Here is a 25,270-nt window from a genome sequence, read left to right as displayed (position 1 = left end):
CACAAGAGTCCGAAATGCAGGTCTAACTTCGGGTTTACTTTAAGCCAGGCACCCACATATCACATGGTAGCATGATGACGTATGCAATTCACATATTTATACATATAACCCATAATAAATTATTTAAACAAACCGGAATGCTTAATCAACCAATATATATACAAGATTACTCAAACATTACTTAAATATTAAATACACAACAGTCTGTGTGTGAAGAATAGAGATGAAGAAAAATCCAGAAATGAGATTGATAGGTTTGTGTGAAGGAAGCATGTTATGTCAGAATGTTTAAAGATTAGATCTGTTTGATCAAGATATTAAAGGAAATAATAACTTTTGGTAGGTCAAATATGATGGCAAAATATAGCATTAATGGTAAGACTCTTGGCTGTGTGGAGGATCAGAGGGATCTTGGGGTCTGAGTCCATAGGACACTCAAAGCAGCTGCGAAGGTTGATGCTGTGGTTAAGAAGGCATACGGTGAATTGGCCTTCATTAATCATGGAATTGAATTTAGGAGCCGAGAGATAATGTTGCAGCTATATAGGGCCCTGGGCAGACCCCACTTGGAGAATTGTGCGCAGTTCTGGTCGCCTCACTACAGGAAGGATGTGGAAACTTTGGAAAAGGTGCGGAGGAGATTTACAAGAATGTTGCGTGGATTGGGAAACATGCCCTATGAGAATAGGTTGAGTGAACTTGACCTTTTCTCCTTGGAGTGACGGAGGATGAGAGGTAACCCGATAAAGGTGTATAAGATGATGAGAGGCACTGATCGTGTGGATAATCAGAGGCTTTTTCCCAGGCCTGAAATGGCTAACGTGAGAGGGCATAGTTTTAAGGTGCTTGGAAGTAGGTACAGAGGAGATGTCAGGGGTAAGGTTTTTTTTACGCAGAGAGCGGTGAGTGTGTAGAATGGGCTGTTGGCGATGGTGGTGGAGGCAGATATGATAGGGTCTTTTAAGAGACTCCTGGATAGGTACATCGGAGGGAGGGGAATGTCGACTCAGACCATGAGAGGCCTGCATCGGGCATTTTCATGCTCTACAAGGCGCAGATTGGAAGTCTGTGTGGGCACCACTCCTCGCACAGACTAGAGCAATGTGTGATTAAGTGCCTTGCTCAAGGGCACAAACACGCTGCCACAGCTGAGGCTCGAACTAGTGACCTTGAGATAACTAGACGAACACATTAACCACTTGGCCACGTGCCCAACCACAGGTACATGGAGCTTAGAAAAACAGAGGGCTATGGTTAACCCTAGGTAATTTTTAAGGTAAGGACATGTTTGGCACAGATTTGTGGGCCAAAGGAGCTGTATTGTGCTGCAGGTTTTCCATGTTTCTGTATATTGCACAAAGTTGACTATAGATTACTAGGAAGGAGTTACAAATTTGTTGGCAAATTTCAGATATGTAAACATAGTAGGACATAATTATAACATAAACTTGGATAGGTTGGGTTTGTTTTTACTGGAGTGAAGGAGGCTAAAGGGTGATCTGACAGAGGGATTATAAAATAGTAATAGATAGACTGAGTAGTCAGTTTTTTGCTGAGATATCAAAAACAAGAGGGCAGATGTTTAAGGAAAGAAAATGGAGCTTTTAAAGAAGATTTAAGGGGTAAGTTCTTTTCTTACACATGAAGTGGTTAATATCTGGAACTTGTTGCCAGAGGATGTGGTGAAGTCAGATACAGTTACTACATTTAAGAGACATTCAGACAGGAGCGTAAATAGGCAAGGCGTAAAGCAGGAGCTCCCAAACATTTTTATGCCTTCGACCAATACCACTAAGCAAGTGGTCCATAAACACCAGGTTGGGATCCCCTGGAAAGGGATACAGACTCCACAAACTCTGGACTCAATTTCAAGGACACTACAACACATTTTCACAGAATTTATTACTTGTTTATTAATTATTATTATTATTTTTCTCTTGGTACTTACACAGTTTGTTGTCTTTAGCACATTGGTTGCTTGTCTTTATTTGTGTGCAGTTTTTTATTCATTTTATTGTTTCTTTGTATTTATTGTGAATATCCGCAAGAAAACAAATCTCAGGATAGTATATGGTTACATACATGTACTTTGATAATAAATACTTTGAATTTTGAACTTTGTCCTAACGCAGATAGACAGAGTTTGGTTAACTAAACAAATGGGTATAGATGCGATGAGCTAAAGGACCAGTTTGTGCGCTCTTTGACTCCATGACATTACAAATGAATTCTCAAAAATAGCTAAGGAAAAAGATGATCGGGCACATGAGACTAAGAATCTCAATGGGCATGCTTGTCTATGGTGTCATAATGGTTAGGGTACTAGACTTCTAAGCAAGAAGCGTTGGCCGATGATCCAAAAATAAGAATTCAAATCTCATCACAGCAACTTAAGTAAATGTGGAATTACAATCTATAATAGAGACTAAGGAGATATCAGCTTGTAAGCCCTACCTGTTCCAGATGCTACAATAGAGTAATGGTTAGCGTGACATGATTACAGCTCAGGGCATTCTAGAACTTGGAGCTCTATTCGCATGAACCGTGTGAGTTTCTGTTATGTTTTGTAACTTGCAAACATAAAATCTAATTGGAAGAAAAAGATGAGAGCCCAGGAGAATGGGTCTTAGCTTGTTGTTTACTTTAAACGAGATGCACATGTATGATGATGTTTGTCATTTATGTACTTTTACATATAACCCACAATGAATTATTTAAATAAATAAGGAATGCTTACTTAAACAATATATTTACAATATTACTGAAACATTAAATACACATTACTCCTCCCTGCTTGGTTATAAGCTCCAACTCAATACAGAATGCATTTCAACAAGGGGTGTCACTCTGCTTGACAGATGAGACTTGTGGCTGTGAAAACAATCTCAGGTTCTGGGGCCTCCTCTGCGGTCATTGTAATTGATGGCAGGAAGAGGTTCTGACAGCTCTGAGAACCTTTTTTCTCCTTTTACCAGCTCTCTAGATCTGCCTCAATCCTTGTTTTGCTGCTTTTCAACTTCATGTTTTTTTTTTCTCACCTTCCTTTTTCTTCATCTAGTTTCTTATGAGTATTCCTGAATTTGTTAATTTCTCAAGAAATTAGGTCTCATTTATCCTCTTCCATTTCCATAGCACTTATATTATCCTCCTTTTTATCCCCTTTTCTTCTTTCTAGGACATGCATCTTGATCTTGGGAAGGTGCATTTACTTCACTGTATTCTATTATTAATCTTTCTATTGCTCCCTTTACAATCTGATCTCTGCTCTTGGTTTCCTCATCCACAACATCATCTAACGAATCCTCAGTTTTTGTATCTCATTGACATGTTTCCCTTTAGCCTTCCATTCATCTACTTTTGTCTTTGCATCTACTTTTACAAGCAGCATTTAGTCTACCACTTGAAGTTCATGCAATAACCTTAATGTATGCAGTGAAGATTCTGGTTCTTTATACTCACAAAAGCCAAATGCTTGAAACTTTCTTAATGCTTCTTGAACTCCCTTCCAGCTTAAAACCAAACAATATTTGGAAAGTACTGCCTGATTAACACATCAGAAGCTTTCTAAGATACATTCCCTATGAAACTGTTGTAGTCAGACACTGCTTTTGTCATTTTCATGGTTCATCTGAGCAGTATGGTCCTTCCTTAGTCCAATATGCTTTCCAACCAGAGGCACAGAGGTTGTCACCAACACCTGTTTTCCGACTGTTCAGCAATGCTTCATGGTGTACAGCATGGAGACAGTTCTGGCATCATCCAGTACCTTTCTTCATTCACTTTCTGTTGACTCTATTACAGACATGCAAATGGTAGGTGGATCACCAATCAATTTGTAGTTATCTCAGCCAATCATGACCCCACAATGCTGATCCTCTTGTTTTTACCACATGCAAGCTCAATGTAGCTTGTTGGTTGTTGTACTTTACTGCTACGAATGTCATTCCCACAGGAATTATCTTTTCTCCAGTCTCAGTTCTTAATTGGATATCTGCAGGGTGTAGCTTACTATCTTTGAAATGCTATCCAAGCTCATTTTTTGGAATGACTGAAACAGCCAAGCCCGTGTCCAATTCTGTTCTAAGTAATTTGTCGTTCACTTCTGGTTAAGCAATATTGCTTGCCTATTGTTAGTTTTCACAATGTAAATCTCAAGATTATCCAGTTTCTGTGTCACTCTCATCATGGTCAGATTTTTCATCTGGAGCATTCAGATTAGTACTCTTTTTGAAAGTGCAAGTTGGCTTTTTAGCTTTTTCGCTCCCTTTGCAGTCCATTTGTTTCTGTCTGCCTGACATGCTCTTTGTATGTCTCCAAATTTGTAACATATTCTGCAAGTTTCACCTTTAAATCTGCATTGGTCTGATGCACGTGAGCACCTAGCAGTGGTGACACAATTTGTTTGACCAGGCCCTTTTTAGCTTAGACATTGCAATTTTGTTCATGCTCACTTTCATTCCTGTCTACAACTCAGTTCCGTCTCTGCCTGATGTTTCCATTGATACAGCTATTTCAACTGCTCTTTTAAATATAAGTTGCGATACAGTCAGGAACTGTTTTGAATGCTTTCTTGTAAGATTGCACAGGTTAAGCGATCCCTCGGTTCATCATTAAGCTTATTATTGAACTGACGAAGCTCAGACAATTTCTTGAATTTAGTCACTTACACTGACTTCCTTTATATTCCGCTTATGAAACCTAAAGTGTTTTGCCATCAACAGTACTCTCAGTTCTAAATGTACCTGCATAACTTTCATGATATCAGCAGAGCTCACGTCAGCTGATTTGGTTGGAGCAGTCAAGCATCTAAACAAACTGCGTGCCTTTAAACCCAGTGGACTCTGCAAAACCAGTTCTCACTTCTCACTGGCTATTTCATTTGCTTCAATTTACTGCTCAATCCATTCAGTGTACATATTCCAGTTGTCTTTTGTGCAATAAAACTTGTTTATCTTTCTGATGTAGCCAGCCATTTCTGCTCTTTCTTAAATTTATGATTATTGTCACCTGGTGCTCATTGTTTATGAACCTGCGAATTCTTCTATTTGCTGTCTTATCCTAAATTTGACCATGTCTTCACTTCAAAAGAAGCATGTGCTGCACCACTTTTTTATTCAACTGTTTTTCACTGAGCTTCTTTTTTAACTCAACCGTTTTGCTGTGCTTCAAAAGATAGGTAGCATCGCTGGTTTATTTTTTTTTAAATACCTCGTTACCACTGTTTTGTACCTTTAAAACATAAAAAAACTAATTGCAATAAAAAGATGGGAGAACAGGTCTTAGTTTGTTCTTTACTCTGAGCAAGATCTGCACATATGACGCAGTGGTATGATAATGTATGCCATTTATGTACTTTTACATACAATTAATTACTTAAACTAATAAAGAATATTAATCAAACAGTATATTTACAATAGTACTCGTATACTAGGGAAATATTAAATACACAAAAGTTTTCTGTGGGTGCTCTGATTTCTACCCACAGTCCGTAAACGTACCAGTTAGTAGGTTAATTGGACATTGTAAATAGTCTTGTGATTAAACTAGCATTAAATAGGTGGGTTGCTGGATGATGTGGCTCATTGGGCCAGAAGGGCCTGTTTTGCGCTGCATCGCTAAATGAAGAAGAAATAAATAAAAGTATTTATGCTGTCAAGGGGACTTCACCACCATCCATTGATATAAAATTCTTGGCAAGAGAAATTATTTCACACAGACTGGTAACAGACTTCCTGAAAGTGTGGTGACAGCAGATTTAACAGAAACTTCCGTTGGCAATTGAACGAGTGTTGGAGGAGAACTAATTTTCATGATTATGGGAAAACCAAGGAATAGGTCAAAATTAGAAGTTTCTTTCAAAGAGAAGTTGCATGTACAAGTAGCTTCCTTCTATGCCGAAAGGTTGTTTCAAAGGAGGCTCAGCACTTTCTTTCGGTTAGCTGAAGCATGTAGGAGAGACAATTACTACCTGAGAAGTAGCAGTAAGTTGTGAATGGAAGTTAAGAAAGAATTTAGTGAAAATTGCAATCATCAGAGATTGGATACTGAGCAAATTGTTGGAGGTGGTAGTTGACAATTCTCAAGAGCAAGATACACAAACTGCTGGAGGAACTCAGCAGGTCAGGTAGCATCTGTGGAGAGAAATAAACGGCCGATATTTTGGGCTGAGACATCGACTGTTTACTTGCCTCCATTTTGAGTATGTTGCTCTAGATTTTCAAAAACTGCAAAATCTCTTGTTCTGTTGACAATTGTTTAGATCCTGATGGATTAGATCCAAGGAACTTAAAAGAGGTGGCTGGTGACACAGTTGATGCTTTGCTTTTAATTTTCCAAAATTTGAGGAAGTTTGTACTAAATTGGGAAAGAGTCAATGTAATTCCTTTGCTTTACAAGAGAGGGAGACAGGAAATAGGCCAGTAAACTTAATACCTGTCGTGTGGAAAATGTTGGAAACATTTATCAAACTTGTTCTAGTAGGGTACTTGGGAAAAATCTCAGTAATCAGGGAAAGTCGCAGCAGTTTTGTGAAATAGAAATTATATTGGACCAATTTTTCAGAGTTCATCAAGAAAGTAACATGAGTCATAAGGTAATGGAAATGAGTGGATGAATTCCTAGATTTCCACAAGATGCTTGATAAAGTGGCTTATTAAAGATTATTGTAAAAAGTAAAAGTTCATAGTTTAGAAGGTAACATTTTGTTGTGGAGAGAAGACTGGCTGGCTACCAGGAAACAAAGTACCATGAATGGATCTTTGCTAGCAGGATGTAATAGTGCTAGCAGGATGTAATAGTGCTAGCATCTCAATTTGTTTACACTTTATGTAAATTACTTGGATGAAGGTACCTGAAGGTATGGTTGCTTAAACACCAGTAGGAAAGTTGTGAAGAGGACATATGGAGACTGTGGGGGAATAAAGATATGTAACGTGGGTGGGATAAGATCTGGGAAACAGTATATAATACAAAAAAAATGTTGGATATTATGGATATCCTCTGAGATGTAAAAGGATCTGGAGGTCCTTGTGCACAATCGCAAAAGGCAAGTATTGCAATTAATTAGGAAACCTAAGAGATTGTTATTATTTATTGCTAGGGAATTAAATTCAAAAGTAGAGATGTTATGTTTCTGTTTTGTAATGCATTTGTGAGACCATATCTGGAGTAACATACACAGTATTTATTTCAGGAGAGCTTGTCAACAATTGAAAGCATTTCAGGGAAAGTTTAATAGATTAGCAACAAAATTGATGGACGACTCATGAGAAGAGGTTCTGCAGGCTAGGCTTATATCCAATTGAGCTTCAAAGTGAGAGTGGGAACTTGATTTGTAGCAATAACATCTTGAGCAGTCCTGACAGGGCCAATATGTAAAGAATGTTTTCTCTTGTGGGAGAATCTAGAACTAGAGTTCACTGTCCAAAACTAAGGAATTAGCCATTTAATACAGTAATGAGGGAAATCTATTTCCATGAATCTTTGAAATGCTCTTTCTCAAAGTATCCAACATCCATTATAATGATGTTAATCACTGAGAAACTCTTGTTCTTAATGACCAACATGTATTGCAAGCCCACACACTCCCACAGCTATCTGGATTATAATTTCTCTCATCAAGTCTCCTGATCACATTCTCCCAATTTCTCCTTCTCCTTTGCATGTGCTATGATCTCATGTTTCTGACATTTTTCTTCCTGTCTTGCCATGGCTTTCCTCTGTAAAAATTGGTAGACCTCAGTTGTGTTTCATCTACTACCAGGCAGTACACCACATTTTTTCCCCCAGGTCAGAGTAAGTATAGATTTGTTGGCTCTGACTTTTCACCTGCCAACCATCATTCTTTGTAATCACTACCTCCTTCAATACGATTCAGAGTTATCTTTCCCTTCCTGGCCCTTTCAGTTTTTTGAAGGGACAATTCCCTTTGTGACTCCTTTTTCCACTTTTCCATCTCCACCATCACTTCAGTTGTCTGCATGCATCTGTAGGACAGACAATGCCTACCCGTTTATGTTGTCCTTTCCTGCAACATAAAAACCTAAAAAAGTCCTGTTTGGTGAAATAGCAATTCATTGACACTTCTTCTAATCTGGTATATTGCATCTGGAGTTCCCAATGTGGTCTTCGTTACAATGGAGATGCCAACTGCAGATTGAGTGATCATTTGCCGATCTGTTCACATGGGTAACCTGGAGCTTCCAGTTGTCTCTTGCTTTAGTTCTCCATTCCATTCCCACTCTGACCTACCAATACCTGGCTTTCTGCAAATAGCCAATGAAGACAAATGTAAGTTTGAGGAATGGCACCTCATCTTCCAAGTATTACCATCCAGAACTCAAACTCCAGTTCTAACATTCAAGGTGTGATTTTCTATTTCTGTTTTTATTACAAATGATTAATACTGCTGTAATATTAACTCAGATTTTTTTTGTTCCATGGACATTGCATGATCTGCTGAGTATTTCACCATTCTTCATTTGGCTTCACATCTCAGCTACACTCTCATCTTTATTTCACAACTTAACAGTTAGTTTTCTATCTTCCTAAATTGCCCTCGTCAATCTATCAGCCATGTGGCTCCATTAACAGTTGATTCACCTTGGCAAGCCAATGAGAGATACTCCATATGCTCTTTCCAGTAGTCCTCCTGCCGGCTCCACATTTTGAACTAGCTTGGTTTCTCACTTTCCAGATCTGGAAAAGGGCCTTTGACCTAAATTGTTAACTATTTTTTTCTCTTTCCACAGATTGTTGCCTTTCCTGCTGAGGGTTTCCAGCATTTTTCGTTTTTATCTCTTCCTCACAATATGTTGGAAGCAGACTCTTTGAACAGTTTTTTTTAAGGTAGAGGTAGATAGATTCTTGGTGAGAAAGGTGTTGAATGGTTACCAGAGGGAGGTAGGGATGTAGAGTGGCGGTTACTTCCAGTTCAGCATGATCTCATTCAATAGTTGTGCAGGTTGAATAGGCTGTTGCCTGTGAGTTACTGCTTTGCAGAATGTACTGATACATGGAGGTCAGAGTACATAGCAAAGCTATTTTGACAGATCTTACCTGAAGCTTTTTTTGCTCAATCATCATCTTGAGAAACAGGTGTTGTACTGTGACTGTTTCTAACAAGTAAATATTATAAAGCTATTTGAATGTCTCACAGACAACTGATTGAATGTAATAAGAATATTGGTGATGTACCATCTTCCTACTAAGTGACACTTAATTAGGACCCTCTTGTAACCTCCCATTAGTAATTCTGACATACTTGCTCACCGATACACCTCATGAATATCAAATGCAAACTGGCACTTTCATGTTGCGAAGTGTGATTGACAGTTTCCTAATTTTGGGCATGAAGCTGTGTAACGGATATAATCCGCACTGCTGTTTAAGAACATTTTTTTTCTGGTTGGCAGTTCTATTTTTAAATCGTATTCCTAGATTGAAGGCAATACTGAATAAAAAGATTTATTTCCATCCTGTGCTCTTTGGATCTTACCCTTTTGTCCATCACTTTGTGATGATGGTGTTCCCAAGCTTCGGGAAAGATGGCGACACACTTGTTCGCAATGGACTCTCAGGATCCAACAAATGGTGCAAATGTTTGTCTTAAACATTTTTCTTGTGATCACAAGACCTTGTTTGACATTGGTAATACGAAATACTGCATGCCTGGTTCATTGGCTCATTGGCAAGATTGATGGCGGGGAAGCTGCGTGGTCAAGCTGTGGCGTCGCCTGTTATAGCCACCCAAGGGGTGAGGTGCCGGAGGCAGTGTGGGAGAGATCAGAGGCTCAGTCAGCATGCTGGAATCCATGCTAGATTGGGGCTGGCCCTCGAGGGTCATCTTTCCCATTGGTGCTACTCTCCAGTGTTCACACCCCAGAAGACAAGCTGAAATACTTTCATCTCCAGCTGACCCAGCACGAGATGAGGAATTGGTGCATACTTCTTCTTGAAGAAACATGGCTCCAGGTCTACATCCCATGCACCATCAATCTTCAGTCCATGCCACTCAGAGACTTGTGCAAATATTATTTTTGTGACTGTACGTGCTATCGTGTCTGCAATATATGTGCTGTGTGTGACTGTATGTATTGTGTTTTGTACCCTGGCACTGGAGGAACAGTGTATTGTGTATTGTTGAATGACAATTAAACTTGCACTTGGACTTGAACAATTTGTCAAAAGTTAGTGATGCTCTGTGTGTGCTGATTTTGATAGGTTGCTCTATGGCTGTGCATCTGACCTCCCACTTTACCCCTAGGCTTAACACCAGGTCCAGGATGTTTAGGGTCCATTGCCTGATATACCTTTGCTGCTTTTGTCTGCTCTGTTTCATTGGACAATGCATTCTGTTATTGTTTTCATTTTGTACTACCTCAAGGTACATATGTATGGAATGTTCTGTCTGTATGACATGCAAAAAATCCTTTCATTGTATCTCAGTGCAAGTGGCAATAATAAGCTTAATAAGTATTACTAGTGACACGGTCAAGAAATAAGGGATATGCAGCTGCAGAAAGTTAATGCTATCTGCGTCCCACAGGAGGTTAATATGAGTCATGGGACAGGTTGACCATCAAAGTCAAAAACAAAGTAAATTTATTATCAAAGCACATACACTATAAGATTACCATATACAACCTTGAGATTCATTTTCTTGCAGGCATTTACAGGAAAATAAATAAATACATGGAATAAATTAAAAACTATGCATGAACAAAGGCTGGCAAACAACTAATGTGCAAAAGAAGACAAATGCTCAAATTAAAAAAAAATACTGAGAACATGAGTTGTAAAATCCTTGAAATATGTCTGTAGGTTTTGGAATCAGTACAGAGTTGTGCATGAGGTTTCCACACTAGTTCAGCAGCCTGTTGGCTGAAGGATAATAACTGTTCCTGAATCTGATGGTACGGGTCTCGAGACCTAAGGCTCCTGTACCGTCTGCCCGATGGTAGTAACAAGAAGAGAACATGGCCTGGATGGTGAGGGATAATGACAATGTTCTTGTAGCAGTGCTCAATATATACGTACTCAATGACCAGGACAGCTTTGCCTGTGTTGGACTGCACTGTATCTACTATTTTCCTTTCCATGTTTGGGCATTGTCTCCGTACCAGGATGTGATGCAACCAGTGAGAATATTTTCCATCGTCTAAATTTAAGGTGACATGTCAGATCTACACAAACTTCTAAGAAAGTAGAAGAGCTGTGGGTTTTTCTTTGTGCTGGTCCAATGACACATCCTCTGATATGATAACACCAAGAAGTTTAAAGTTCCCCCAACCTTCTCCCCCGGAACTTCTTTAGGATAATCATCTGTTTAGTTTTGCTGATGTTGAATGAGAGGTTGTTGTGGCACTACTTAGTAAAGCATTTGATCAGGTTCCCCATGCGAGGTTCATTCAGAAAGTAATAAGGCACGGGATCCAAGGAGACCTTGCTTTGTGGATCCAGAATTGGCTTGACCACAGAAGGCAAAGGGTGACTGTGGATGGTTCATATTCTGGAGGACAGTGACCAATGGTGCTCTGCAGGGATCTATCCCTTCCTCTTTGTCATTTTTATAAATGAACTGGATGAGGAAGTAGAAGGGTGGGTTAGAAAGTTTGCTGATAACACAAAAGTTGAGGTTGTTGTGGATAGCCTGGAGAGTTGTCAAGGGTTACAGCGGGACATCAAAAGGATGAAGAAATGGGCTGAGAAGTGGCAGATGGAGTTCAACCCAGGTAAGTGTGAAGTGGTTCATTTCACTCAGTCAAATTTGAAGACATAATATAATATTAATGGTAAGACTCTTGGCAGAGTGGAGGATCATCGGAATCTTGGGGTCCATGTCCATAGGACACTCAAAGCTGCTGCGCAGGTTGGCAGTGTTGTTAAGAAGGCGTATAGTGTGTTGGCCTTCATCAACCGTGGGATTGAGTTCAAGAGCCGTGAGGTAATGTTACAACTATATAAGACCTTGGTTAGACCCCACTTGGAGCACTGTGTTCAGTTCTGGTCACTTCACTAAAGGAAGGATGTGGATACTATAGAAAGAGTGCAGGGGAGATTTACAAGGATGTTGCCTGGATTGGAGAGCATGCCTTACAAGAATAGGTTGAGTAAATTTGGCCTCTTCTCTTTGGAGCGATGGAGGATAAGAGGTGACCTGATAGAGGTGTATAAGATGATGAGAGGCATTGATCATGTGGCTAGCCAGAGGCTTTTTCCCAGGGCTGAAATACTAACACGAGGGGTCATAGTTTAAGGTGCTTGGAGTTAGGTACAGAGGGGATGTCAGGGGTAAGTTTTTCCACACAGAGAGTGGTCGGTGCATGGAATGCACGGCTGGTGACCGTGGTGGAAGCAGATACAATAGGTTCTTTTAAGAGACTCTCAGATAGGTACAAAGAGCTTAGAAAAATAGAGGGCTAGGCGGTAAGTAAATTCTAGGCAGTCTCTAGAGTAGGTTACATGGTCAGCACAACATTGTGGGCTGAAGGGCAGCTGTAATGTGCTGTAGATTTCTATGTTACTCATCCAGATTTTCTTCTATATGTTGATTTGTCACCACCTTTGATTCAGCCAGTAACGATGATGTCGTTAGCAAACTTAAATACGGCATTGGACCATGATGTATCTAATGGAAGTTGTAACCACATGCCTGTGCCAGTAGCTACTGTGTAACAAACTGCAAACATTACCCAGGAAATCTGATTATATGATGTTGTCTATTTCAGTGCTTCACAGCAGAAAATGGACTTTTTCTGAAAATGACTTGCATTACTGACAATTTCTGCATTGACTTTTTTCCATAAATTCATTTGAGCACCAGCTAGAGTGAGATATGCATTGAGTGTTTCCATTTCCCACCCAATGCTCCTGTTGGAGCACTGCCATAGAAATGAGTTAAGCTTTCCTATGGAGCAGCACTTGTTTGACATTCAGGGCTGCTGGTGCCATTATCTCTGCTGCAGACTGAGACTCCACCAAGGAAGAGCCATCTTCTATCTTCTATCCTTAATGTCACCATTCACAACCCAAAAGGCCCTGGACACTAATCCGTCACCCTAATGACAGAATTGCTACCTTCTGAGTCTGAATCTCAAAACAATTAACTGACCCTACATTCTTTCAAATTAATAAACCCCCCCAATCCAATGAAAACCACAATCAAGGTCCCAATTTCAGCTCTTCCCACTCCTCCAGCAAGGCAGCCATCTCTGCCCAGCCAAATGACCACATATGCAGACCCTCAATGCACCAACTGCCTCCCCTCAGCTTCCTTGCAAAGCCACAAGAAGGCATTTGATGTCTCCACCCTTCACTCACAGGACCCAATCTGGTCTCTGACAACCAGGGCAGATCCTCCATCATCCAAATTGATGCCATAGTCACATAGCGATTAATGCGACACTACTCCAGCCTCGGGCATCAGAATTCAGAGTTCAATCCCGGCATTCTCTTTAAGGAGTCTGTATGTCACCCCCATAGAATGCGTGGGTTTTCTCCAGGTGATCAAGCTTCCTCCCACAGTCTAAGGATGGATCAGTTAGTAGGTTAATGGGTCATTGTAAGTTGGTCTAGAGTTAATCAAGAGTTGTTGGAGATTGCTGGACAGGGCAGCTTGAAGGGTGGGAAGGGCCTATTCTGTACTGCATCTCTAAATAAATAAATCAATAAATAAACCTGTCTCTCTTCCTCCCAATCACCATCATCAACCCAAAGAGTTTAGCCTATGTTCCTGATACAGCATACTATGGAAAACATATATCATATTGAAATAGAAGAGATCGAATATAGAGCATAGAACAGAGAGCAATACAAAATTTTGCTGAACCAATTAAATCAGTAGTCAAATGGCCAGCAAAATTCATCCCTTCTGATTGAATATAGAATGGTAGTGGTAGAGTGCCAGTAGGTCATTTGGTTAATAATACCAGCTTCACCGTTTTGTAACATTATGCCTTTTACCAAGGGGTCAATCTCCTGACTTCATCACAGGTCCGTTAATTCTCTTCGCATTCAGAAGCTGAGGTGCTGAACCTAAGTGTCTTGTAATTTGGCCACAACAGAAAGACCATACCTCTCCCCTGTTATCCTGATTCTACGCCAGGGGTTCCCAACCTTTCTTATGCCATGGACCAATAACAGTAAGCAAGGGTTCTGTGGACCCCTGGTTGGGAACCCCTGTTCTATGCCTTCTGGCTTTGGACTCGCCAGCTCTGGGGAAAGATTATGACTGTTCGCCTTATCCATTGTACTGTATGATGTATACTGTATACTATCCATTGTAATGCACGCTTTACGCTACGCTCCACAATTTTTTATCCCATGAACTACCATATCCAAATTCATTTACAGTTATTTTGCAACTCTTAAAAAATTAAGTTGGCAGTGACTGTAACTTATAAACTTTCCAGTCAGGAGTTTACTTTCAGCATTGAGCTGCCATGAGGATTCACTTGGGTTTTAAACAGACAATACACTTTGTGACCTCCAGAAGCCTTTAAACCCTAATTTAATTTTATAATGCCTGCCCTATAATGCTGTATAGAAAGCAATTAGAAAGTGTGAGAGTAATTCACTGCTGGCCCACTTCTACCTCGTTTAGAGTTGGAAAAGGACAATATTTTTAAACCAGTCAAGCCTCCCCGACGCAGGCCTCTCATGGTCTGAGTCGATGTTCCCTCCCCCCTCCCCATTATCATGATTGAATAATCACCAAATTTCCAGCTTAAATAGTTTAAATTGATGATGATGGCCTGTTGGAAATATCAGCGTCACAGAGTAATGCAATATGGGCACAGACCCTTCAGCCTAACCAGTCCCTGCTGACCACAGGGTCCTCCGGACTTGTCCCAGTTGCTTACGTTCAGCCCAAAACCATCCAAACTCTCTCCCTCCACCTATTCAAGTGCCTCATAAGTATTGCACTCGTACCCGTCTCGCCACTTCTCTGTCAGTTCACTCCAGATACTCTCTTCCTCTGTGTAAAGAAGTTACCTCTCAGGCCTCTTTTAAATCTCTCCCCTGTTTTCATGATTCTGTACCCTCTAGATTTCCCAACCCTGGGGAATAGTCTCTGACCATCTAGCTTATCAACAATACTCCTTACAATCTTATAAACGTCTGTGATGTTGCCCTTATTCGCCTGTGCTCCAGGGAATAAAGGACCAAGATGGCACACCTCTCCCTGTAACTCAGTCCCTCGAATCCAGACAGCATCCTTCTGCACCCCCTCCAGCCTGATGACTTTCCTATAACAGGATGGGATCAAAACTGCACACGATATTCCAAGTGCAGATTCACCAACAACTTGTATAACTGCAGTACAGTGTCCCTATTCCTATACTCAGTGCCCTGACTGATAAACACGAATATGCTAAATTCCTTCTTCACCACCTTGTCTACTTGTGTAGCTGCTGTCAGCAAACTGAGTGTTAATACTCCCAGGTCCCCCCATTCCACAACATTCATACCTGCCCTTCACTCACTGGTCTGTCCGTCCAAAATTCATCACCTCATTCTTATCCAAGTCAAAATCCTTTTGCCACACTTCAGCCTATCTCCCTTACTGATCAAGGTCTCTTTATAATTTAATGTAACCTGCTTCTCTGTCAACAGGACCCCTAATTTACTATCATCAGCAAACTTGTCACTTGCATTAATTTACATAAGTAATGAATAGCAGAGATTTCAGCACTGACCTCTGGAGCACTATACTAGTCACAGGCACCCAGTTGGAGAATTGTCCTTCAACTATCACAATCTGCTTCTTATCATCAGGTCAAATCTGAATCTACCTCTTTAACTCCCCCTCAATTCTTCCAGATCAGCCTGCCATGCAGGATCATGTCAAAAGCCTTACTAAAGTCCATATAGACAATATTCACTACCCTACCTTAATTTGTTCCCCTAACTACCTTTTCAAAAAACTCCAAAAGATTCATCAGACATGAATTCCTACACACCAACCTTGATGACTAATCCTGATCAAGCCAACCATCCAAGTTAATGTAGATCTGGACTACAGATTTCCCTCCAACTGAAGTCAGGTTCCCTGGCCTCTGATTGCCTGGTGTATCTTTGCTACCTCTCTTGAATATTGAATCTAAGAGGCAGCTTTGAAGGTGTGAAAAAGAAGTCTCTGTAACAGAGGAAGGTTATAGTGTACTGAATGGTCACTGCTGAAGAGTCTTTGATGTTGTTATTGGAGTTAATGTACAATGCATGAAAACACTTTAGTGATTGAAAAGCACAGGAGTATTGATAGCAGCAACCTTGAAAACATGCAAAAACATTGCCCACTGATTACCACACTTTAGACAGCATACATTGACCCTGGAGGAAATATGATGTAGATTGTATTTCATAACAGTATTACAATCAAATTTAGAAAGTTAAACTGTGATTTGATTGTAGTTCTCATAATATAAAGGAAAACTACTTTCCACGAGTTAGAAGTTGGGGTCCAAGGACTTTTATCTGAAAATTAGGCACTGGGCCTTCATGACTGATGTAGCAAAAACATTCCTTTGGTAAATATTTGGAACAATCTTCCATGAATTAGTGGATGGTGTAAATATAAGACTGAATGATAGACTGAGAAGCAAGGATTTTAACGGATATGCATAAAGATGAACCTGGAGCTAGGTCATAAATCCATCATGTTGGTCAGGACTGGGGGGCAAAATGGCCACCATTTTATTCCAATGTTCCATACTTCAATAGATGCAAATTAGGAGTGTGCAATCAAACTCTTGTTGAGAATGAAGATTTATACATATTGCCCTTTTGTGAATTATTGAGTTTGAGTCATAATCAGAGATTTGTAAACTTAATCAGCTCCATCATGGGCACTAGCCTCTGCAGTCTCCAGGATGACTTCGAGGAGCGATGCCTCAAAAAGGCGGTATCCATCATTAAGGACTCCCATCCCCCAGGTCATGCCTCCTGTCATTGCTACCGTCAGAAAAGAGGTACAGAAGCCTGAAGGTACAAACTTAATAATTCAGGAACAGCTTCTATCCAATTTCTAAACTGAACCCATAGACACTACCTCACAACTTTTTTATTTCTATTTTTGCACTTCTTATTTATTATGTACATATTTACTGTAAGTCACAATTTTTTTTCTTCTATTATTATGTATTGCATTGCACTGCTGCCGCAAAGACAATAAATATCATGACATTTGCCGATGATATTAAACCTGATTCTGATTAATCTTATTTTCCTACCCAAAATTATATCTGGGAGAATAATTTCTCAATGGCAACAAAACGTAGGATTTATTTTTAAATGGTGTAGTACTTCTCAGTCTCAAACATAACTTAGTCAACACTATTTAATCCTTAAAAAAAAGGGGTTTGTGAATGTAGCGTACAGCAGCACTAACATAATGGCTAAATGTTTTGTGTTTCTTTCTTAATTGAAGGGATATTCCCCGGATACCAGACAGCACACATGGACAGCTTGAATCAAGTAAGTCTGATTGTTTTTCTTTATTGCTTATATAAATTTACTTAACATTTGCAAATTAATTACTTTGTATGACCCACACTGGTTTGGCACTGCTCAGCGCAGACTCACAAAATCAAGTTCACATTAGTGTGACCAGAGCCATTGAATGCTTGAAAATATATTTCACACTCACAAACATACAGTGATACTTAAGGCACCTTGAAAAATAAAAGAAAATGCATTTTTAGACATAAGACATAGGAGCCGACCGTTCCATAATGGCTGGTTTATTTTCCCTCTGAACCCCATTCTTCTGCCTTCTCCCCATGATCTTTGATGCCCTGACTATTTAAGAATCTGTCAACCTCCACTTTAAATATAACGAATGATTTGACCTCTCCAGCTGTCTGTGCCTGAAGAATTTCCTCCTCATCTCTGTTCTAAAGGGTTGTCTTTCTGTTCTGAGACTGTGCCCTCTGGTCCTAAGCTCTCCCACAATAAGAAGCATCCTGGCCTGTTCTCTCTATCCAGGCCTTGCTATATTTGATAGATCTTAATGAGATCCCCCCCCCCCGCCCCCCGCAATTCTTCTAAACTCCAGCAAGTTTTACAGATGACAAAAGCATAAATAATTTAAAAAGTATTTTAACATGTTTTATAATATTTGAACAGAGTAAAACAAATTCATACATTTACAATTGAATTATTTAAAATGAACAAAGATAAGCAATTAAAGGAAAAACAACCTTCCTTTCTCCCAGGAAAAGAAGACTGCCATTCACTTAAATGGGAGTGTTTGGTTGCTCAAAGTTTAACATGACACTGACTGAGCAGCAGCCTTCCCAGTCCTGGAGCTGGTAAGCCTGCATCCGTTGACGCAGCTGTGCTGAACTCCACGGGGAGTCCATGTGCGCAGCACAGCTGTAGCCAGCTGCAGCAAAAATACGAGGAGCCACTGCCAGCCTGGGCTGTGTCAACACCCCACACAGGAAGTACCTAGGTTACTGCCAGTTTAGGCAGCATTATCAGGTTCAGATTCAGATTCATTTATTTATCATACGTATATCTAAACACACAGCAAACGGGTATTTGCATTAACAGCCAACACAACCTCAGGATGAACTGGTGGCTGCCTGCAGGTGTTGCCACACATTCTGATGCTCACATAGCATGCCCACAGTGTTAAGCAGAACAACATAGAATACAACAAAACAACAACAGGAAAACAAGCCCCTTTCCTCCATCTCACCCACCCACACACACAGACAGTCCTCCAAACCCTGAACAGGCCTCCACGCTTCCAGTCTCCAGGCTTCGGACGACCATTGGACTCCAATTTCTGGACTCAGGATGGTAAATCTGCCCCATTGCCTTTGAGATACTGTTAAACAACTGCAGGATTTCCTCAGCAATCTACAGAAATGAAATTGGGCTGATTCCAATATGTTTTCAGACATTGCAAGACTTACAAAAATCAATGAAGAAGCATTCACAGTAGGAAGTGTTCACTCTATTAGAAAAGAGCAGGCAGAAGGATCCTTTACTGTTAAACCTGGCAATAACAATATTGCATTCTCTTTTATTAAAGTAATATATTTAGAGCAATATTCACGCAAATGATCATCTTTCAAAAACAATGAACATTTGCTTGTAGAGTTGTTTGCTGAGCCTGGAGGTTAGGTCACAATTGTTTCATCACCAGTCAAAGTGACATCATTGGTACACATTTGAGTGTTGCACATGGATGATGTCACCCCGATTGGTGATGGAATGTTTGTGACCTAACCTCCAGGTTCAGCAAACAGCCCTACAAACAAGCAGTCAACCCGAGCTACCAATCATCTCTTTCATTTCAAATAGTGAAAGCTGTATTAAACACAGAAAGTTTACTTACATACAGTATACTGAAGAAGCAGAGTATGAACTATCCATTTACAGTGAAGGTCAAAAACCCATTAAAAACTTTATTAATCTTCATTTCAGCTTCACCCAGTATGTACGTTGCATATTAACTGTTATCAAAATGACTCATGCTGAAATATTTCAAGAATTTCTTTGTTGAATACAGTCCAGCTAACTTGATGAATAAAGACACAAGAGATATTGCAGATGCTGGAAACTTAGAGCAATACACACAATGTGATGGAAGAGTTCAACAGGTCAGTCAGCATCTGTGAATGGGAATAAAGAGTTGACATTTCAGGCTGAGACCTCTCCTCAGGGCTTGATTTTGGTCCTGATGAAGGGCTTTGGCCTGAAACGTGGACTGTTTATTCCCATCCATAGGTACTGCATGACCTGGTGAGCTCCTCCAACACAATGTGTGTATCGATAAATACAATATCTCTTGCTTCTTCTTCTGTGGTCTATCTCAGATGTATAGTAAATGGAGATTGGACAGATTCTAACTCTACAGAATGTAGTGCAAAATAAATAAATGTGTTGCATCAAAGTAAAACTTCCTCTGCAGTTAATTTGCGTGAACCATTTACAGAAGAATTCTAATGTTATGAATACATGAAGTTTCAGCTTGCAACCTATTTTTTTCTTTCTTTCGAAAGAGCTATTTTGAAATATGAAAAACAGTTGTCAGACTACGGGGTTAAAGGAAGCACACTTCATACCTGGTCCTTCACCTTTACACCAGCATTCAGCATTTCATTGAATGTAGTTACCAGCCATCATTGTTTAGTTTTCCTTATTTTATTGTGTATTAGATTAGATTATGAGGACACGCAGTCCTCTTTTATTGTCATTTAGTAATGCATGCGTTAAGAAATGATATAATATTCACCTGGTATGATATCACAGAAACACAGGACGGACCATGACTGAAAAACTGACAAAAACCACATACTTATAACATATAGTTACAACAGTGCAAGAATACCATAACTTGATGAAGAACAGGCCATGTCACAGCAAATAAGTTCAAAGTCTCTCGGAAGTCCCACATCTCACGCAGACAGGAGAAGGAAGAAAACTCTGCCTGCCATGCCCGACCGCAAGCATGTTTTTATAAATTAGCAGCAGTTAATTATGTTTTAAAACTTACTCTTTTCATCATTTAATTGTCAATGTCCAAATCAATCTTAGCAGTTTTTAAATATCTGATTATGCGAGATAACTTGAAAAAAAGGAATAAGGATCTGACACTGTCGGTTTTCGCAAATCAAATGACATGAAGTGTTTTATGTTTAAGGAAAACCATAACAACTCATTTATTTGACTCCAAAAACTGAACACAAAGTGTGGTAACAGAACTCCATATAATTACATCATCACATCAGATCAGCCTCTTAAAATAAAACCCCAACTCAATGGCAGTGGTTGTGAATTACGTACATTTCCACCAATTACGTTACCCTACAATACCACAGAATCTCTGGACTCTGGGAGCTCCATCTCTGCAGATGGTTAGTGTGCCATGGGACTAGCCCAGGGATTGTGGAAGGGAAAGTGTGGGTAGTGGATTAGACAAGTATGAGCAGTGATAGAGATCATGTGTGTCAGTACAATATCCTGTCATTTTTGTCCAGATTTCATTGCAGTTTTGGTTTTACCAATTTATTTAATATCTAACCATCTAATTAGCATTTATATTGTTTTATTACTGTTGTTCATGTACATATCCATTCATTAGCAATAAACATTCAAAATTCAATTTATGAAATTAACAATAACTATTTTTATAAACAGGTTCTAGCTCCTTTGAATCCCAGAAGATGGAGCGCCCTTCTATCTCTGTCACTTCTCCCATGAGCCCAAGCATGTTGCGAGATGCTCCACAATTCTTGCCTGGACAGCTTTCAGTATGTAATCACCAATTAAATGCCATGCTTGAACTTTCCAGTGTTTCACCTCTATCTAATTGCACTAATATGGTATTCATGTCTATCAGCAAAGTATTCAGAGTATCTTCCAGATGTAGATTTGGAAATTCTGTCATGTTATTAAGTAGAAGTGGCAACATTTCAAATCAATGTGAATTTTAAGGTCAAAGATTGATTGTTTTCGATGGCCACAGTTAATACTTTTTACAAAAATGATTTTGATTTCAGTTTCAGAATGTGTTCATAAAATCTTCTTATGCTATTGGTGACCAATTATTAGCAACAGACATTTAGGCCCACTCTAAGCATCTACCTATCAAAAAGTGATCACCCCATAAATCTATGCTAGATGGTCCCAGCCATGGCACCCACCTGTGCCTTCCAGCAGGACCCTATTTGAAGAGGTTAGCTTATACAAACAACATTTCATTTACAGTTGATATTTTGCTAGTTGGATCTACGTAGGGAGAGGGAGCAATGTCTGGCCTACTGAAAAACATAGCCAGATACTTACAGCTCCCATTACAAGGGAAGTGATTGAGCTAATTAAAGATGAAAGCTTTACCGGCAGCCTCATGGCTTACTAATGGCTAGGTGTGCCCAGTTTTTGAATTAAAGCATTGTTTCCCTCATGACAACAACTAAATTACCGAGCAGAAAATCCATTCCTTCAACAAAGGAAATAGGGACATTATAGCATTAGCAGAATTTGCTCATCTAGATTGCTGCTCCAAATGGTGAGTTTTGCCAGGAGTAACAATGATAGATCAGCAAGAATTCTGGAAATTTCTTGGTCTTCAGATCCACACTAAGGTATGTCATTATTTAACTTCCCTATTTATAGTTTCTGTCCTAGATAGAGACAGTGATATGGAGAATGGATTCATATCATTTCCGCTGGAGTAACATCCTTGTATGATTACCTAGCAGAAGTACACCACACTGCCTTTGCACTAGCATTAGTTAAACTGCCTCACAGACTCTAATACAGACTCACAATGGGGTACTCCCCATTCTAACCATGTCTCTAACAGCATCTGAAATCCTGTTAACGTTGGACATGAACATGAGGGTAAATAATTCCAGACATGGTGCCACAGGCTAAACCCAGCAATAGCAGTAATTATAGAGTTCCACATGAATAATATAAGAACCTGTACTTGAGAATATATATTTATAATGGAAGTACCCAGCAGAAATGCACAAATTTCCTGGCTGTAATAATAGTTTACTTACTACATTTTTGCAAATATCTGAAAAAGCTAGCATCAAAACTCAAATAGTGAGTGAGCATTACTCAGAATGTAGCCTATAAGTCGATACAAAGAGGATAGCTGCAACTGTGCACCAGTTAGGAAGGTAATATTCACAGAGTTCTCTGGGTAATATGTGGCATGCTTAAGTCAGCATCACTGCCTTGGCTGCTGGTTCTTCCAAATACCTCTTCACTATAAATCAGGCACAATAGTCTCACACTGAGCACTTTGACGAATAAAACTTTAACTCCATCTCTAAGTATCAGGAACTTATCAGCACGGTGGTATGTTGGTATTACGGTGCCAGTGACTCAGGATCATTTCTGCTGCTGTCTGTCAGGAGTGTGTACATTCTTTCTTAACCATGTGGGTTTCCGGGTGCTCCGGTTTCCTCCCAAAGTTGGATGGGTTACTAGGGTAACTGGTCACATGGGTAAAACAGTGTGACATGGGCTCATTGAGCTAGCACGGCCTGTTATCACATGCTGTATCCCTAAATAAATAAAAATTCAAGTATAAACATCCCGGCCAAGCAAATGAAATTGTTCTAGTACATCCTGTACTTGCGTTCAACCCAGTTATGTCATCTCAAAAATCAATGTGAACCAGACAAGGAAAATACCAGACATAGCATTTTGGTCTGGAATCCCACTGCATTGCACAATATTTATGAGTGCTAAGCAACAGAATTCAGAATTCAATTGTAAAACTTATTGCTATCATTTGTGAAGCAGTTGTTTAAGTTTGCCAAATTTCTTCTGTGCAAATGGTATGCACAGGTTTCCGGCAAACACTCATTTAGATGCCACCATTGCTGAATCTATTTTGCAACAGTTGAACACAAAGTTCAAAAGTTCAGAGTACATTTATTATCAAAGTATATATACATTATACAACCTTGTGATTTGGCTCCCTAAAGACAGCCACAAAGCAAAGAAGCCCAAAAGAAAACCATTATAAAAAGGAAGACTGCCAAGCAGAGAGAAAAAAGACAAATCATGCAAGCAATTGCTGCTGAGTCCTCTGTTGGTCAGAGTTGACCATAGATTTTGTGTCCTAGCTGTTGAGATACGCAAGCCTGGGCAGTACGATCTGGAGAGCAAGCTGTTGCCCATGTGGCAAGATCCTCCTCTCCATGCAACTGATGAACCCAAAGGAACGGCAGAGACCGATACAGTTTGGTACCAGCAGTATCGCAGGAGTTGCCAGTCATCTGCCCGAAGCAACTGGTTTTAAAGCGCTAGTAACCTGTCTTTGCCCTTTTCCCTGTCAGTGGAAACGGTTCTGTCAGGCTTAGCAGCTAAGTCACACACGAAGGCCAGGAGCTGGACTTGGTTGTCGGAGGCTACTTGAGGCACACTGGGAGCATTTGAGAGCTTGTCACCATTACCACCCCCAGCCATAACAACCTTAAGGAACCTGCAAGCAAATAGTGTTCAGAACTGAAGTCCATGAAAGAAGTCCGTCCACAGACCTTCAGTTTAGCACAGAGCTGAGTTAACATCGCAAAGCAGTAAAATGAATAGTCTTGACCCTCACTGGGGCTCTGACATTCTGACCTTTCCAATTCAGCCTGATATGTACATCTTCATCTAAGCATTGAGTTCTTTGATATGCTCTGGAGTCTGGACCCTGCCACCTTGATTTGGTCTGTACCTGACCTTTCCAATTCGGCCTGGTGCTTAGGTCATTGAACCTTGGGTCTTTCCACACTGCCTTGCATCTCTTTGGTTTTGCCGCATCGAATCACTTCCAAGACCTAAGCAAAGTTTCAGGCTAGTTTTATGCAACATTTCCAATTAATGTTCTTCTGAGCCATTCCACACTTAAAGCAAAATTACTTATAAATGAATTCACTTTAATCAAATGATGATGGCAGTGTGTGGCATTCATGCAGAAGCAGACATTTATAATAATTGTGGGGCATACTTCAACAAGATTTAATAAGGGGACTGCCTTAGCATTTCTCACATTATTGAATGACACAGAAGAAGGACATTCAGCCCATTGTGTTCATGCTGGCTCTCACTTCATTGTCAACAGTCCCATTCCTACACTTATTCCCTGCAGCCTACTCTGTCTCATATGACCATCAACACTTCTCTACCTACACAAACCTACAATTTACTAACAATACAGGTAAAGCAGTTCTGAAGATTAGCTTTATTTGTTACATGAACATTGAAACACACAGTGGAATGTGTAGTTTTTATGACAAGGACCAACACAGTCTAAGGATTGTGCTGAGGGCAACCTGCAACTTCTGCCACACTTCTGACACCAACGTACCATGCCTACAACTCACTAAACCTAACCCTAACTGTACAACTTTGGAATAAGGAAGGAAACAAGAGCACCCGGAGGAGTCCCATGTGGTTACTGGGAGAAAGTACAAATTCCTTACAGACAGCGAGGGGAAATCAAACCCTAATCAGTGATTGCTGGTGCTGAGACCTGATTGTGCTGACCACTATGCTACCATGTTGTCCCTTTGGGATATGGGAAGAACCTGGAGCATCTGGGATAAACCATGCAGTCAGAGGGAGAATAAGCAAACTCCACACAGAGGTACCAAATAACATACTGAAGTCGGGTCGCTGAAACTGTGTAGTAACACCACCACCTTCTCAAGGTCTCAGACTAGGTACAAGTCCATGAAGTATGATGCTTTGAACCACCCACACAGAAGTCCCCTTCAATTTAAATATTTAACCCATATTGCAAGGC

General features: G+C 40.1%; 1 protein-coding gene across 1 annotated transcript in view; it reads left to right on the top strand.

The window, feature by feature from the left end:
- Positions 1 to 25,270, top strand: part of rims2a (regulating synaptic membrane exocytosis 2a) — a 1,139,701-nt gene that overhangs the window by 671,764 nt on the left and 442,667 nt on the right. Inside the window, exons 12-13 of the mRNA XM_063054936.1 lie at positions 17,429 to 17,475; positions 21,154 to 21,266. Of these exons, the coding sequence (XP_062911006.1) occupies positions 17,429 to 17,475; positions 21,154 to 21,266 (160 nt within the window). The remainder of the gene's footprint in view (positions 1 to 17,428; positions 17,476 to 21,153; positions 21,267 to 25,270) is intronic.

The sequence above is a fragment of the Mobula hypostoma genome, chromosome 1 (assembly GCF_963921235.1).
Source record: "Mobula hypostoma chromosome 1, sMobHyp1.1, whole genome shotgun sequence".
NCBI classification, from domain to species: Eukaryota; Metazoa; Chordata; class Chondrichthyes; order Myliobatiformes; family Myliobatidae; genus Mobula; species Mobula hypostoma.
Note: the sequence above shows the minus strand (reverse complement) of the source record. Positions and strands in the feature narration are given on the sequence as shown.